We start from the raw sequence: 13,860 nt of genomic DNA on the forward strand, positions 1-13,860 counted from the left end.
CTTCCTTCAGACCTCCCAACAACCAGCAGGAGTATAATATAGCAAACACAGTTATATCAGACAAGAGATTTACAAATAGGAACAAATAAGGCATTTAGGCAATTAGCAAGTAATATGCAGTCAAATAGGCAATCTCAAACAATTCATGTAGTATGCTTATGATGCATGCCTGTCCCTAGTGGCTGATGATATCATCTGTCGGTTATAGAGCCAACCCGACAAGTCCTGGTAGCTAGCCATTGGACTGTCCCTCTGTCGTGCATCCCCAACTCGAGTTATACTCATCATAAACTTGATCATAATCATGATCCATATCCATCACCCTCACTGGTGAATATTTATCCATCACCATCACTGGTGAATATTTATGGGGGCGAGCTCATCCGGGCCTTTCACAGTGCCCGGCCACACTTACGACATAGGGTCAAAAGAGCTTCGAGTCTCAACCTGGAGCACATGGTGGCTAGCCATTGCTACTATCCAGGGAAACCCTCATCTCCAATGGTGGAAGTGCAAACCTTCACAATTCAATCAACATCATATATGCATTTATACTTGGCCATAAACATGGCTCCGCCGTAACACGGCAATAATCTAGCCATCCGGCTCACGGTTAAATCCATAACCAGCCAATTCATTAACAATTACGGCCCTTCGGCCCATGGCACAACAAGCACTTCCACCGCCATTATCCGCATCTCACATAATCATCTTTGATCCTCAATGATCATTCATTTTTCCCTTGCTTCACTCGCAAGTTACCACATTCACTAGCCCTTTTTCTCATGCTAGGCATATCATAATGATTTAAGACATAAGTGGTGAGATCGGAGGCTTAGAAGTATGAAATTTGGCTTTTAAAACTCAAAAATCAACTTTGGGATGAAAACAGGTCCACGCGTACGCGCACTCCACGCGCACGCGTGGATGGCGCTTTCTCGAAGAACGGCGCGTACGCACCAAGTGCGCCTACGCGCGAGGGGTCATTCTGCTAAAAATTTTCTAAGTTAAAAGCTGCAGAATTTACAGATTCAAACCCCAATCTTCCGACGGACATAACTTCCTCATTTTAAATCGTTTTTCACTCGTTCTTCGAACGGCATGGACATCCCGGATCCAATTTCATTTCTAAACAGATTTGGCACAAATCAAAGATCCGTAGTCCAAGTTATGTCCCGTCAAAGTATGCCCAAAAACCATGTTTTTATACAAAACCACAAGGTGCCATTTTCAAAACAAGCCACTTTCAACTCTTTTCAAAATCAATCAAACATGCCAATTTCAATCCTTCTCTTTGAAATCATTCAAAATGTACCAAAATCAACAACAAGCCATCCTCAACTCACACATTGACACTTTACCAAGGTTTCCAAAACCACATCCAACCATTTTAACACTTCTCAATCAAATGGCTAAAGGACAAACACAATATCATGTCATACATCCTTCCTCATCCCAATTTCCAATAATACCATTTCCAATTAACCATCATTATACATAATCAACATCATACTCACCATCAACATGGTACCACCCATCAATTCAACCTCAATCATCCATCAAGCATATATCACAACATGCATTTCTCATATTTCACACAATCAAGGCATCAATATTCATAATCACATATATGAACACATCATATATTTCAACCATTCAACAACACCAACAATTCAATGCCTATCTTAGGGCCTCTAGCCTAAGTATTTCCTACCACATTACATATTAGATACGGGAAACTAAAACCATACCTTAGCCGATTCCCCAAGCTCAACCGGAGCACTTCCAAACCACTTGTCCACAAGCTCTCAAGGTATCAAAACCTCCAAGAACAGATTTTATCACACAAAACCCTCTTCCAAGCTTTCCAAAATCACCAATCAAGCTCCAATATTCACATATACACAACCTAAGCCACAATCATCATACTCATACACAACATCTCAATACCCAAACATCATAGAACAACAAATTATACTAGGGTTGAGAATCTTACCACACCCAAGGTCCAAGGAGACAAGATTAACCTTCTCCTTCAAGAGAGTTGGGTCCTATAACATCAAAGAACCCAAAATCTCAACATTTTTGCTCATGAAACTCGAAATCAAGGGCTGGAATTTCGAACAGTAAAACGTGACTTACCTCAAGATTGATTGTATGGGTTTTGTAGAGCTCTCCGCGGTGAACGCGTGGCCGCAAACGGAGCGGCAATCGGAGCTCTAGATCAAAAGTTATGGTAGTTTGAAGATCAAGTGAGAGAAGGAAGTTGAGAGAGTGTTCTTCCCCCTTCCATCTCAATTTTCAGCGTGTTTTGGTGTTGTGTGAGGAGAGAGAGTGCTGAAAACTAGGGTTTTGGTTTAGTTATGTTGGGCCAAGGGCCCACTTTGGGTCCGGTTGGTCCAGTTTGGCCCGTTCGGTCTAATCTTGGTCCGATTTCTATAAAATTGGTACCGAAATTCTCGTCTCAATTTCCTCTATCACATTTAGCCATAAAAATAATATTTTTGGCTTTCTAGAATAAATTCTCATTTATGGGTTAATTAGCCATTAATTAACCGGGTCTTACATCTGAATCAATGAAAATGATCAAATTGAGTTGTAGCTTCTAAGTTGAGTAAATAGTGTTGTGATTGTTATTGATGTGTCAAAGACTTCACTATTTGAAGATGCTTTATTTACTCTCTGAATTAGGATAAAGTTGATTAGTTTACTGCATTGTCAATTGGTTTTTATTTACTTAAAACTTGGTTGGATTTAAGCATTGAGCATATATGATCTGTGATCATGTATGTAGCACTTTTAGGAGGCAAGTGGTGAAGCTGTCCGTAATATTTGCTATTTAGGTGTATATTTGCATTGCTACCTAGTTTGTAACTTACTTTAAAAATGGGGGTTTGCTAAATAAGCAAATAATATGATTTTGGTTGCTGAAGTTGTATTTGTATTTATTTACATGATTACTAATTTGTATTTTTCGTTTTTCAAACCAAGTTAACTCCTTGGGGAATTTCTGTATTGAACATTTTATCTCCTTCAACTTATTCACTTTTAGAAACACCATATTTTTTTTTTTTGGATACTTGTTTCTTTTCAGCATTTAGCTACAGCCAATCCTAACATTGTAGCCAAATGAGAAATTAAACAGTGTATGGAGCTAAATGAGTTTAGAAGATTTGTGATTATCTTATGTTCCGAGTCTTTTTGACTTTGTCTTATTGTTTGGATTTAGAATTTTGTCATTACTTGGTTGCCATTTCCTAGTTTTATGATCAAGAATGCCTTTTACTTGCTATAAAATAAGTAAAAATGATTTATTTGGTGAATCATGTGCATTCATCCATCTACCTCTGTTTTTCTAGGTGAAACTCCTTAATTTGTTGTTAAGATGAGCGCACATTTATGTAAAATGATGTTTTTGTTTCTTGTTTGCAACATTGTTCTGTCAGTGTTCTTTATGCAATTATTTACTAGCAAAAGGTGATTTGCAACTAACAAAAAAAATGGGGTGTGTAGATAGAGTTTTAAAAGGGCTAAAGTCATAAATAGAACTAAGGATTTTGTGAACCTTGGTCAGCACCCCTGTATGTATATTTTCCACTTCAGAATTATTAGACTGGTGGTTGGTGCCAATTGCAATGAGACAGATACCAAGTTTTCTTGCCATAATGCCATTGATCTAAATGTCGATTCATTGATCATTTTAAATTTTAATGTTTATTTGTATGAACCAGGAGCTCAAACTGGAAGCCTCCACAGGCAGCTATCATACCCAATTTGCATCTCCCAATGCGCAGCTTTGAGGTGAAAAATAGGTGTGTTTGACTAATAAATTGTCAATGTGCTGTTCCAAATAGAATCATTCTCTTGTTAAATTCTATACTTAACATTGGGTTTTCATTTGCAGGTTATTTTATTTATGTATTATGTGTACAATTTGTAGATTAAGTAGAAATTTTTTTATTTTGAATCTTGCCTTGGTAGAATTTTAAAAGGCTGCTGGACTTGATATTTTTAATCTAATTGTTTCTACTTTGCCGAAGTTTCATTGCTCTTATGTGCCTTACCGTACAAAGTTGGCAACACATGAATACATACTTATATAATATATATATATATATATACATTCATTTATTAATTACACTTGTTCTACTTCATTGAATAATTTTACAGTGCCAAAGAAGAATTTAGATAGAAAAATGGACCAGAGTTGTTGAAAAATTTGTGTTGGGTGCCGAAGGTATGTATGATCATACTACTTTTTATTTTCAATGAAGTCCATGCTTAATATTACTATGAACGTGTAAATATTTACATAATATTATATTCTTCATCTTATGAGAGTTCATAAATGTTTTTAGTGGAATATGTCTTGTCCTAGTGCCTGTACTGCTATATAAAAATTACATAAAAATTATTACGGGCACCATTTATTGAAATAATAATAATAATAATAACAATAATAATAATAATAATAATAATAATAATAAAGTTATTACGCCACTATGATCCTTTCATTGTCGTCCAAAAAGCTAAACAAGTTTACTTCTTACCTTATCCTGGAAATTGCAAGTCTATGTGGCATGTTGTTGTAAACACTAAACCAAGAGGTCGAATTGAAATCAATCATGTACATGTAGACGAGGATGAGGAAGAGAATGATGTAGCTTATCAAGCGGATGAGACCAATCCTTCTAGGATTTCTGACACCGAGCCTCCTATCAGTCTTAAGTCTCCATTTGGAGAGGACCGCATTGTCGAATTGTCCATTAGCTCTAGTTTTGGGGCTAATAAAAATGAAGATGATGATGTTGCAGACTTTGATGATGATATTGATTTTTAATAGGGTAATCATTTTTAGCTTGTATTGTTTTAGCTTATATATATTGTTCTTTACATATATTATTCTTAATTTGTATGTCTTAGTTGTCATGTAACTTGATCGTTAACTTAGATATTGTTGTTGAGAAGAAGATCAAGATATACGTAAAAGCATAACTCTTGTCCCTTTTCTGAAATTTATGAAGCTTCATATTCTTTCTTATTGTTTTTAATCTCTTTCTTATAGTTTGGTTTGAAGATTGAATCTCTCTCTTTGTTGCAGTGGCAATAGTGAAGGAAATTCATTGGGAAGGTAAAGGGTAGCAGTGCACGAATGAGGTGAGCCCCTTCTCTCACTCTCTCACTCTCTGTGTGCCCCGCATGTTCTCTGCTGCTTCAACTCCAAATCTGCATCCTTTCTAGTACTACTCCTCCATGCAAACTGACCATTACTCAACTGTTCTGGATTTTCTTCTATAAAAACAATTTCTTCTGCATCCTTTACTCACTACCCCAGTTATTAATCCTCTTCCTAATCTTAATTACTCTAATCTCAGTTCTGAATTTTTCTATGGCTAATTTAAAATCCATTAATGGAACAGAATATGAATCTATCCCATTTCAGAATCATTTTTAATGGATGTATTTGATGCCTTAATCTGTGGCATATAATTCATGATACTGTCTTCTTTTCCTTGTATTTGATATTTTTACTGCCAAGATAACTGTTATTTGTTATCAGGTTTGAATTTTAATCCAAGCTCCAAGTTATTTGTTATTTGTTATTTGATATTTAAATAACTACACTTTTGGTCTAAACTAGCATGTGATTAAGTTATTTCTGACTTATGATATCTTATCAAAATGATTATGTTTATATCTTTAATGGGAAAATAGAATATTTTACACACTATAGGCCTGCAAAAAAAAATCTGTCTAAATTGATAAGCAGCAGATTGGTAGATTGCTGATCAATTATGTTTACATTCTTTTAATATATATGTAGGTCATGGCTCCTCGGGTCAAGGGTAAAGGTGTCAAGGGTCATAGAAGTTCTCGCACCACTGCCGCAGCCGCTATTTCAACCACCTCCACCTCTTCTGGGACTTCGGTTGTACCAGATTTTCAGTCAGGATCACTTAGCCAGCAACCGTATTTGATGGTACCTAATCCAGGCTACACAGGTCTTCCTCCACCAAGTTGGCCTACTCCAGGATGTATGGGTCCCCCTCCTCTACCCCCTCCTCCAATTTCGATTCCTCCTCCGCTTCGCAATTTCAATCTATTAGTTGATTCAGAGACACCTAGAAGCTCTAGTACATCTCCTCCATCAGAGACTGCATCGGTTCCTAATAGTGTCACAAAAGAAAGATTGGTTTCTGATGGAAAAACAAGGTAAAATTTGGATCTCTCCATAATTAAAATAGCAACTTCTGGTGGATTTCCCATACTGCATTACCTATTTCTCTTATTACTCTTCTACACAATTTTTACATACTGCATTACCTATTCCTCTTATTACTCTTTCAGCAAGCAATACTAATCACTCTTCTTCTTTTACTACTCCTAATACCAATGGTACTTCTAGTGGATTTTCCAAACCTTCAGATCCTAACCTTCAGATCCCAAACGAAAGGAATCACTCTTATTATTCTTCTTCTTTTACTACTCCTAATACTCATTCAGATCCTAACTTTCTTCAAACTGTACCTTTAGGAAACCATCAAATTGAGGGAATAGATTTTACCGAGATCTTTAGTCCTGTAATTAAACCACCTACAATTCGTCGTATTCTAACTATAGTCTTATCATCTAAATGGCCAATAGTACAATATGACTACATCTAAATGTGTTTACTACTATATTTTAATTTCAAATTAAAGTGCTAATGACTTAAAACTATTTTTTTAGTTTCCTAACTTGTCAATTCTTTATGAAATTATCAGTTGGTTACCTTTCCCTCCTGGTTCTCAGAAGATTACAGAGATCATCAAGAAACGATATGATAAATCGTACAAAAAGTTTGGAGATGTCCCTCTTCCGACAAAGAAGCTTTGGTTTAAGGAGTGGAAGGTAAAAGTGTTGGATTATTTATAATGATTGAATAACTTGTTCTTTCTTTTTTAATCATAAATTGTCTTTAATCATAACTTGATTGAATATTGTCCATGTGATTTGAATCTTATAAGTAGCAACTTGATGAGTATGTGCAGAGCCACTTTCTTATTGATGATGATGATGATGAGTTTTTCTGGAGGGCTTTCAAGTATAGGACAAGTAAGCGATTTAGCCAAATGATGTCTGATATCCGTGAGGGTGTGGATACAACCCACGAATGGCTAATTCCTGCTTACAAAAAGGTGTTGGAAAGGTACTGGGAAACAGATGAGAAATGGAAAAATATAAGGAAAAAAGCAAGGGAGAATCGAGCATCACTCTTAGGTGGTTCTGTCCATTGCGGTGGTTCTATCCCATTGAGCTCAACTATAGAGAGGATGGTAATATAATTTAAGTAGATTTAGATCTTATTTAATAGACATCTATTTATGTAAAATTTTTCTTATTTTGTGTTTTATGTGGAACAGAAGAAGCAGTTGGGCCGTACACCAACCCACGAGGAGGTCTTCAAAGAAACCCACACACTTAAAAGTGACAAGTCTAAATGGGTGGACAAGCGCTCTCAAGACACTCATGTGAGATATAGCATAAATATTAAATTAATGACTTGCTGCCACTTGAATATTTATATGCCCTTTTGTTTTTCTGGTCATGTTTTCCACGGTTTATACTTCCCTCTCACAATTGCTTAATTTAATTAGGTCACAAAGGAGAAGCTAATTACCTGATTTATACTTACCTGGTCATGTTTTCCTTTCTTGTTCCATTTTTCTCTTTCTGTTTATTTAATAATAAGTATGAATTATTAGTCATGTGTATATGGTAAGTACTAACAGTGTACTAGTTAATTAATTAGTAATATTGGGTAATAATAATTGCTGCTATGCGGTTTTTGGTTTTTGTTGTCATCATTCAATGTGAGCAAGTAATATATGCGTGATTCATCCATCAGCTTTTGGGGGAATAATCAAGAATATGACAGTGGTAGTGCATGGTTCAGTGTGTAAGACCCAATACTTTTGGAAAAGTTCTATTTTGAACTAATCTCAAATCATATATCGATTTACAGTTTTAATTTCATAAATTATCTTATTGAAGGCTTAAAGGTAGTTTTGATTAATTGGATTTGAAATAAAATTAAGGTTATCATCCAAACTCTATCATTTTTAGATTAATTTCGATTTACAACTTAAAGTTCTAGAAATCCAAAAATAATGAGTTTGGGCTATTTAAATAAAGATTTTATCTAATTTTACATTTATTGAGTTATTTTATATATTTAAATTGTAAAGTTGGTAGTTGTGAAATAATAAAAATTTTATATGATCTGGATTAAATAAGTAAAATATTTAATATTAATACTACTATTTTGGAAAATGAAGAAATTAAATATATTAATTCTAATTATTTGACTTGGACATTTAATTGAAAATAATTTGTGAAATCGATGAGCAAATAGTATTTTTATACATTATTATTGTTGGGTTAAAAGTCATTTCTAATTACTATACTATCCCTACTTTTATTTGAAATTACAAAACTAACCTATTACCCTAATTTTGTTAAAATTACCGAAATGTCCCTAACCCTAATTAACACACATTTTTCCTTTACTCCAAATGAAACCCTAATTTTCCCTTTTTGCCTCAGTCGAAAACCCCTCCCCCCCAAACTAACGGCAGCAGCAGCTGCAAACAAAATGAAACAAAAGAAAGGGATTAAGGGGAAACGGGAAGAAGGAGAGGGGAGATGGGAGGAACGGCGCCGGCGAGGAGCCACTACTGCCGCCGCCGCGTCGAGGCTGAGACTGAGAGGGAGAGGGAGACTGAGCTGCGGCAGGGAGGAAGAAGAGCGTCGCGCCTCACCCCCGCCAGCCTTGGGGTCGCCGTTCATGCCTCATCACGTCACCATTAGTCGTCGCCGTCTTTGCCAACCATGGCGGAGAGAGAGGAGGCGAGCGCGAGCCAAGATCCACGCCGGAGAGCTGCCGCTACTGGGTTCTGTCGCCGCCATCTTGCCTCTGCTAGCCAGCACGAAGAGAGAGAGAGATTGGGCAGAGAGAGAGAAGACTCGCGAGGGTGTCACCGCGGGAAGGGGTTCGCCGCTGCGTCCCGTTGCCTGCGCCGCCGCCATCCACCCTCCCTGCTGCCAGTCTCCGTTCGCGAAGAATAGAGGGAGTTCGCGTTGCCGTCAGGTCCGCCATTAGATCCCCTGTTCCTCGCCGTTTCTGTCACCGCCGTCAGTGCCCTGCTGTCGCCGCCGCCACTGCTGGGAGCTGCACCGCCGTGACCAAACTTCTGCCGCTGAGAACCGTCACTGCTGCCGCCGGGAACGCCACTGCCGGTAAGGGCTTAAGTTGGTCTTCGTTTCCTTTGGGTTTCCGGAAGCTTCATTGTAGTTGTATGTTAGTTTCAGTATCGTCGCCGAAGATCTGGTTGCCGCCGCCACTCGAGGTGGTTGCCGGGGCTGCCGCCAAGCCGGTTCAGGGAACGCTGTAGTTTCATTTTCTTAGTTCGGTAAGTATTCATGTTTCAGAAAACCCCTACGTTAGTATTCTATCATGTTTGATTATAAACTCTGAGGTTTGGTAACGTAGGTTCAAGTTCTGTATGTCGAATACCATTTCTAAATTGTTGTGAGTGCTGGTAAAGTGATCAGGGGCTGAGTTTATGTTTGCTGTTGATTTTGGGTTGAGCTTAAAGGTTTCGTTAGTGCGTTTTGGGTTATGGTTCGACGAATCGAGGTAGGGACTTTTCATACAAACTAATTTATTTTAAATTGGAAATTGTTATAAATAGATATGATGTGCGAATTGCATTTCTGGTGATTAAGTGAGTCTTATGAATTGTCTGATTTGTATTGGATGAATATGATTGCTTGTTTGATTGAAATAATGTTTGATTTTGTCCAAAATAGAGGTTTTTGGTTGTTTTGAATTGAAAGGATTTCAGTAATTAAAGTCTGAGTTTTCTTACTGAAAACTGATTTGGTCTTGAATCCTTGGAAAAAAAAGTTGATTGGTTTGGTTGGGACCCGAAAAGGGTGGCAAAGTCCAAGTTTTAGGGGAGATGCTGCTGAAATTTCTATAAAATCTGATATTTGGAATGAAACGTTATTTTGAAAATAATGAACTATGTTTGAATTAAATGTTTGGTAAATAAATTATATTTGAATTTACTTTATTAAGAAAATTATATGTTTTGGATGCAATTTATTTAAGAAAGGAATTATGTTTTAAAGTCAATTTAAATATGAAAGTTCTCCTGTTTTGGAATTTGATTTAAGTAAACAAATTGGAGGAGTTTTAGTGGATTTAAAAGAAACTGGATTTCGATTGACTGATTTCACTTTACAACGTTTTGAGAAAAGTATGAAGTACTCTTTGAATTCTTGATTTAGAAAAAGGAAAACAATTTTCGAACCCTTTGGAAACACTTCAGATTTTGGAATGAAACTGAAATTTGTTTTTGGATCCAAACGACTTGATTTTGGGTTTAACTTCCACTTTATTTACTCAAATTAAGAAGCTAAAGTTTTAGAGGTTTTTGATGAACTTAAGGGAATGAGTTGGTTTATTCTCCCCTGAAGTCTTGAGACTCCGCTGAGGAATTTTTATGACCAAACCTTGATTTAGAAATGAAGGATTTTGAGTCTTCGAAAAGAGATTTTGAATTTGGCCTGGTTTTGAGATTGTTTGGAAGTTCTGGAAAGATGTGGAAAGTGGCTCCATTTTGAAAAGTGATTCTTGGCAAGATGTGAATTGAATATGTTTGTTAATTAAAAGTAAATGGGCCAAGAATGAGTTTGAAATAAGTTGTTGAGCCTGATTGATTGTGGATATCATCAAGATTGATGAGTTATTACTTGGTAGGCGTAAGGGCCGGGTTCGTCCCGCTTATGCTGAGAGATTTGATAATTGACGAGATTGTTGATAAGTCGTTTGCGCCTGGCAAGGACGGTGGTTAATCCCGCTTGTCGAGGTTGCGGCGCCTGCGTAAGGACGGTGGTTAATCCCGCTTACGTGTAGATGTGAGGTCGGAGGCAAAGTATCCCGCTCACATCCTTTCGGATCACAGGAGTGTGCAGGCACTGACATCCTGGACCGTGTGGCGGGCACGTTATCCCAGAGGGTTCCCATTTATACGTGATCGAAAGGCAACATTCCCATGGGAATGTGTCGAGTTGGCAATTGAACCGACAATGTGATATCACAGCCAGTAGGACAGGCATTCATCATTTGTATCTATGTGATATTGTTTGGGCGTGGATATTGTATTTGGTTTGCCTATGTGAATGCTTATGTTAACTGCTAACTGTTATACTTATTGTAATTGCTCTTGATTGTGCTTGAACCACATTAATTGTGATTGTGTTTGAATTGATTGGTTTGTGAAGAGTTGGTTGTTGATCTAGCTGTTTGGGCCGGGGGCCGTGTTGGATTGGATGGGCTTGAGGTCGTGATTGGTATATTGAGTCTTAGTTCTGTATAAAGTATCTGATCGGTTCAGCATAGACCTAATGAACATATGCTTGGAACGGGATGATCATTTATACCACGTAGGTAACTGCTTTCATGATTGCGGTCTAAGAAAAACTTTTCAGACATTTTTTTTAGAAAAAGGTTTTGTTTTAGAATATTTGAGAAATTTAGCAAGTCTTCAAAAAGGAATTTTCTGGATTTCAAATGTGAACCTATGGTTTTTGGAAAGACTCATAAGACGAGCAATGATAACTGAACTCTAAGAATGATCTTATCTTTACGTATCTTGTTATAGCAAATTCTGTAATCCTATAGTGAGAACAAGCGAGGACGACGTTCTCACTCCCCTACAGGTTATTCCTTTTCAGGATATGGAAGACGAAGCTTCAGGAGAGTTATGTCTATTTTCTGTTTATTCGGTCTTTTTGTATTACCATAGCTATTATTTTTCCCTCACCTTTATCTTTATGAAGCTTGTAAGAGGGATAGGAAATTATGATATGTATAATTGTAAACTAGTATATATATATATATATATATATATATATATATATATATATATATATATATATATATATATATATATATATATATATATCTTAAGGTTATATCTGAATTGTATGTGCATGTATGTTTAGGTTTTCACGAAAAAGAGTTATCGAAGTGTTATGCGATTTTAAGTTTTAAACAGGCTCATATTTTAGTCTTAAATATTATAAAAGTCGTGGTAATACTCGAGCTATCAGAGTGGCACAGCCGGAAGCGTGACATTTTGATAGTTAGGGTGTTACACAGTGAAACTGACAGGAAACTCACCAATCTGTTATGTTGGTTAGGCTTGATTTGTTGAATAATCAAAATTGTATTAAAGAAAAGGGTTAGTGCAGTTAGGACCTAATCTGTTATGTTGGTTAGGCTTGATTTGTTGACCAACTCACCAATCTGCACTGTGATATGCATGGCTATTTGTCTTAATAATAATAATATAATTGATATAACCATTGTGCAATAGGAGAAGTTTATAAAAAAGTTAGCAGAAGTTCAGGCCCAACATGCCGAGGCTCAAGCACAAGGAATGGAGCTACAACCAATTGATGAAGATTTGATTTGGGAGGAAGTGTGTGGTGGGTAAAAGAAGAATCGAGTTTACGGAAAAGGGTCATTCTTTTCTAACTCTATCAAGTCTGGAACCACTTCTGCCAATTCTGTATCTGGAAGAGCACCAAGAAATCAAAATTATATTCCTGATTTGTGAGAACAGATTCATAATCTCAATGAAGAGCTTTTTCAGCGTGTTACTCAACAAACAGATGAGCGTATTAGTAAGTTGTTAGATACACGCTTGGCTCCTTTGGAAAAGACTCAAAAGAAGTTAGAAAAGTTGGAACGGGCAATTGGAAAGGCCAAGAAGGAAAAGCTGAAACAAAAGAAATGGAATGAGGCTTATGTTAGCTATTATGAGAAGGTTAGAGCGTCAAATAGTTCTAGTGCAGTTCCACTACCACTGCCACCACCGCCACCCTCAATGTCTTCGGATGAGGACTATGATGATGATGAGGATGAAGATGACACTGAAGACTATAACTGATAGTTTTAGCATGGTTGAACAATATACTAGGAATTATAGTTGATGATCAATACATTTTGTTTATATTTTGAATTATATTGACTTGCTTGTTTATAGTACTTTTCTTTTAGTTTGATAATACGATGAATTTGTTTATTTTTTGAAATATTATAAATATTCGAATATAAATTAGATAAAAATTTGTATTAAATTTATATTTATTTTGTATGAAAACAAGTTTATTTTGTAATTAGAAAAAGTAAAAAAAAAAATCTATTTTACCTTATAGACGGATTTTCTGTCTGTAATCATGATTTTCCAAAGTTTAAATTACAGACGGAAAATCTGTCGAAAAATCCGTCTGTAATTACAGACGAAAAATCCGTCTGTAAGTTCGTCGCCTTCAGAAAATGGAGGGAGAATTTACAGAGGAAAAATCCGTCGGTAACTAGTAAAAATCCGTCTGTAATTTTCCGACGGAAAAAAATCCGTCGGTAAATAATTTCCGACGGGGCTTTTACAGAAGGACAAAATCCGTCGGTAATTTTGTCGGTAACTAAAAATCCGTTTGTAATAAAGACTAAATCTGTTTGTAAATATGTCTGTATTAATCTATTTTCTAGTTGTGTAATAATTATCATATATTTTATTTTTATTATTTAAGAAAAATATGTTTAATAATATTTTAAGAGTAAATATGTTTAAAAGTGTGAGTGAACATAAGTGAATTAGTCTCTATTGGTTTTGATTGTTGTTAAACTATAAGTAATTTCACTATATATGTTGTATTACTCCATTACTCAGTACAGGTGCTATAATTACAATGTATGAGTTTGGGTTAAGTATAATTTTGGTCCCTAACGTAGGGGCTAAAAAT

At 36.2% G+C, this 13,860-nt stretch overlaps 1 protein-coding gene across 1 annotated transcript; it reads left to right on the forward strand.

Moving 5' to 3' along the window:
* The first annotated feature begins 5,827 nt into the window (after positions 1 to 5,827).
* On the forward strand, positions 5,828 to 13,004 carry LOC107608512 (uncharacterized). Its single transcript, XM_088494582.1, has 7 exons — positions 5,828 to 6,213; positions 6,765 to 6,891; positions 7,032 to 7,316; positions 7,404 to 7,511; positions 12,429 to 12,443; positions 12,779 to 12,806; positions 12,910 to 13,004. The coding sequence occupies exons 1-7, from the start codon at positions 5,828 to 5,830 to the stop codon at positions 13,002 to 13,004; spliced, it is 1,044 nt and encodes a 347-aa protein (XP_088350708.1).
* Positions 13,005 to 13,860: the final 856 nt, after the last annotated feature.

The sequence above is a fragment of the Arachis ipaensis genome, chromosome B7, assembly GCF_059453495.1.
Source record: "Arachis ipaensis isolate K30076 ecotype BB chromosome B7, ASM5945349v1, whole genome shotgun sequence".
NCBI classification, from domain to species: Eukaryota; Viridiplantae; Streptophyta; class Magnoliopsida; order Fabales; family Fabaceae; genus Arachis; species Arachis ipaensis.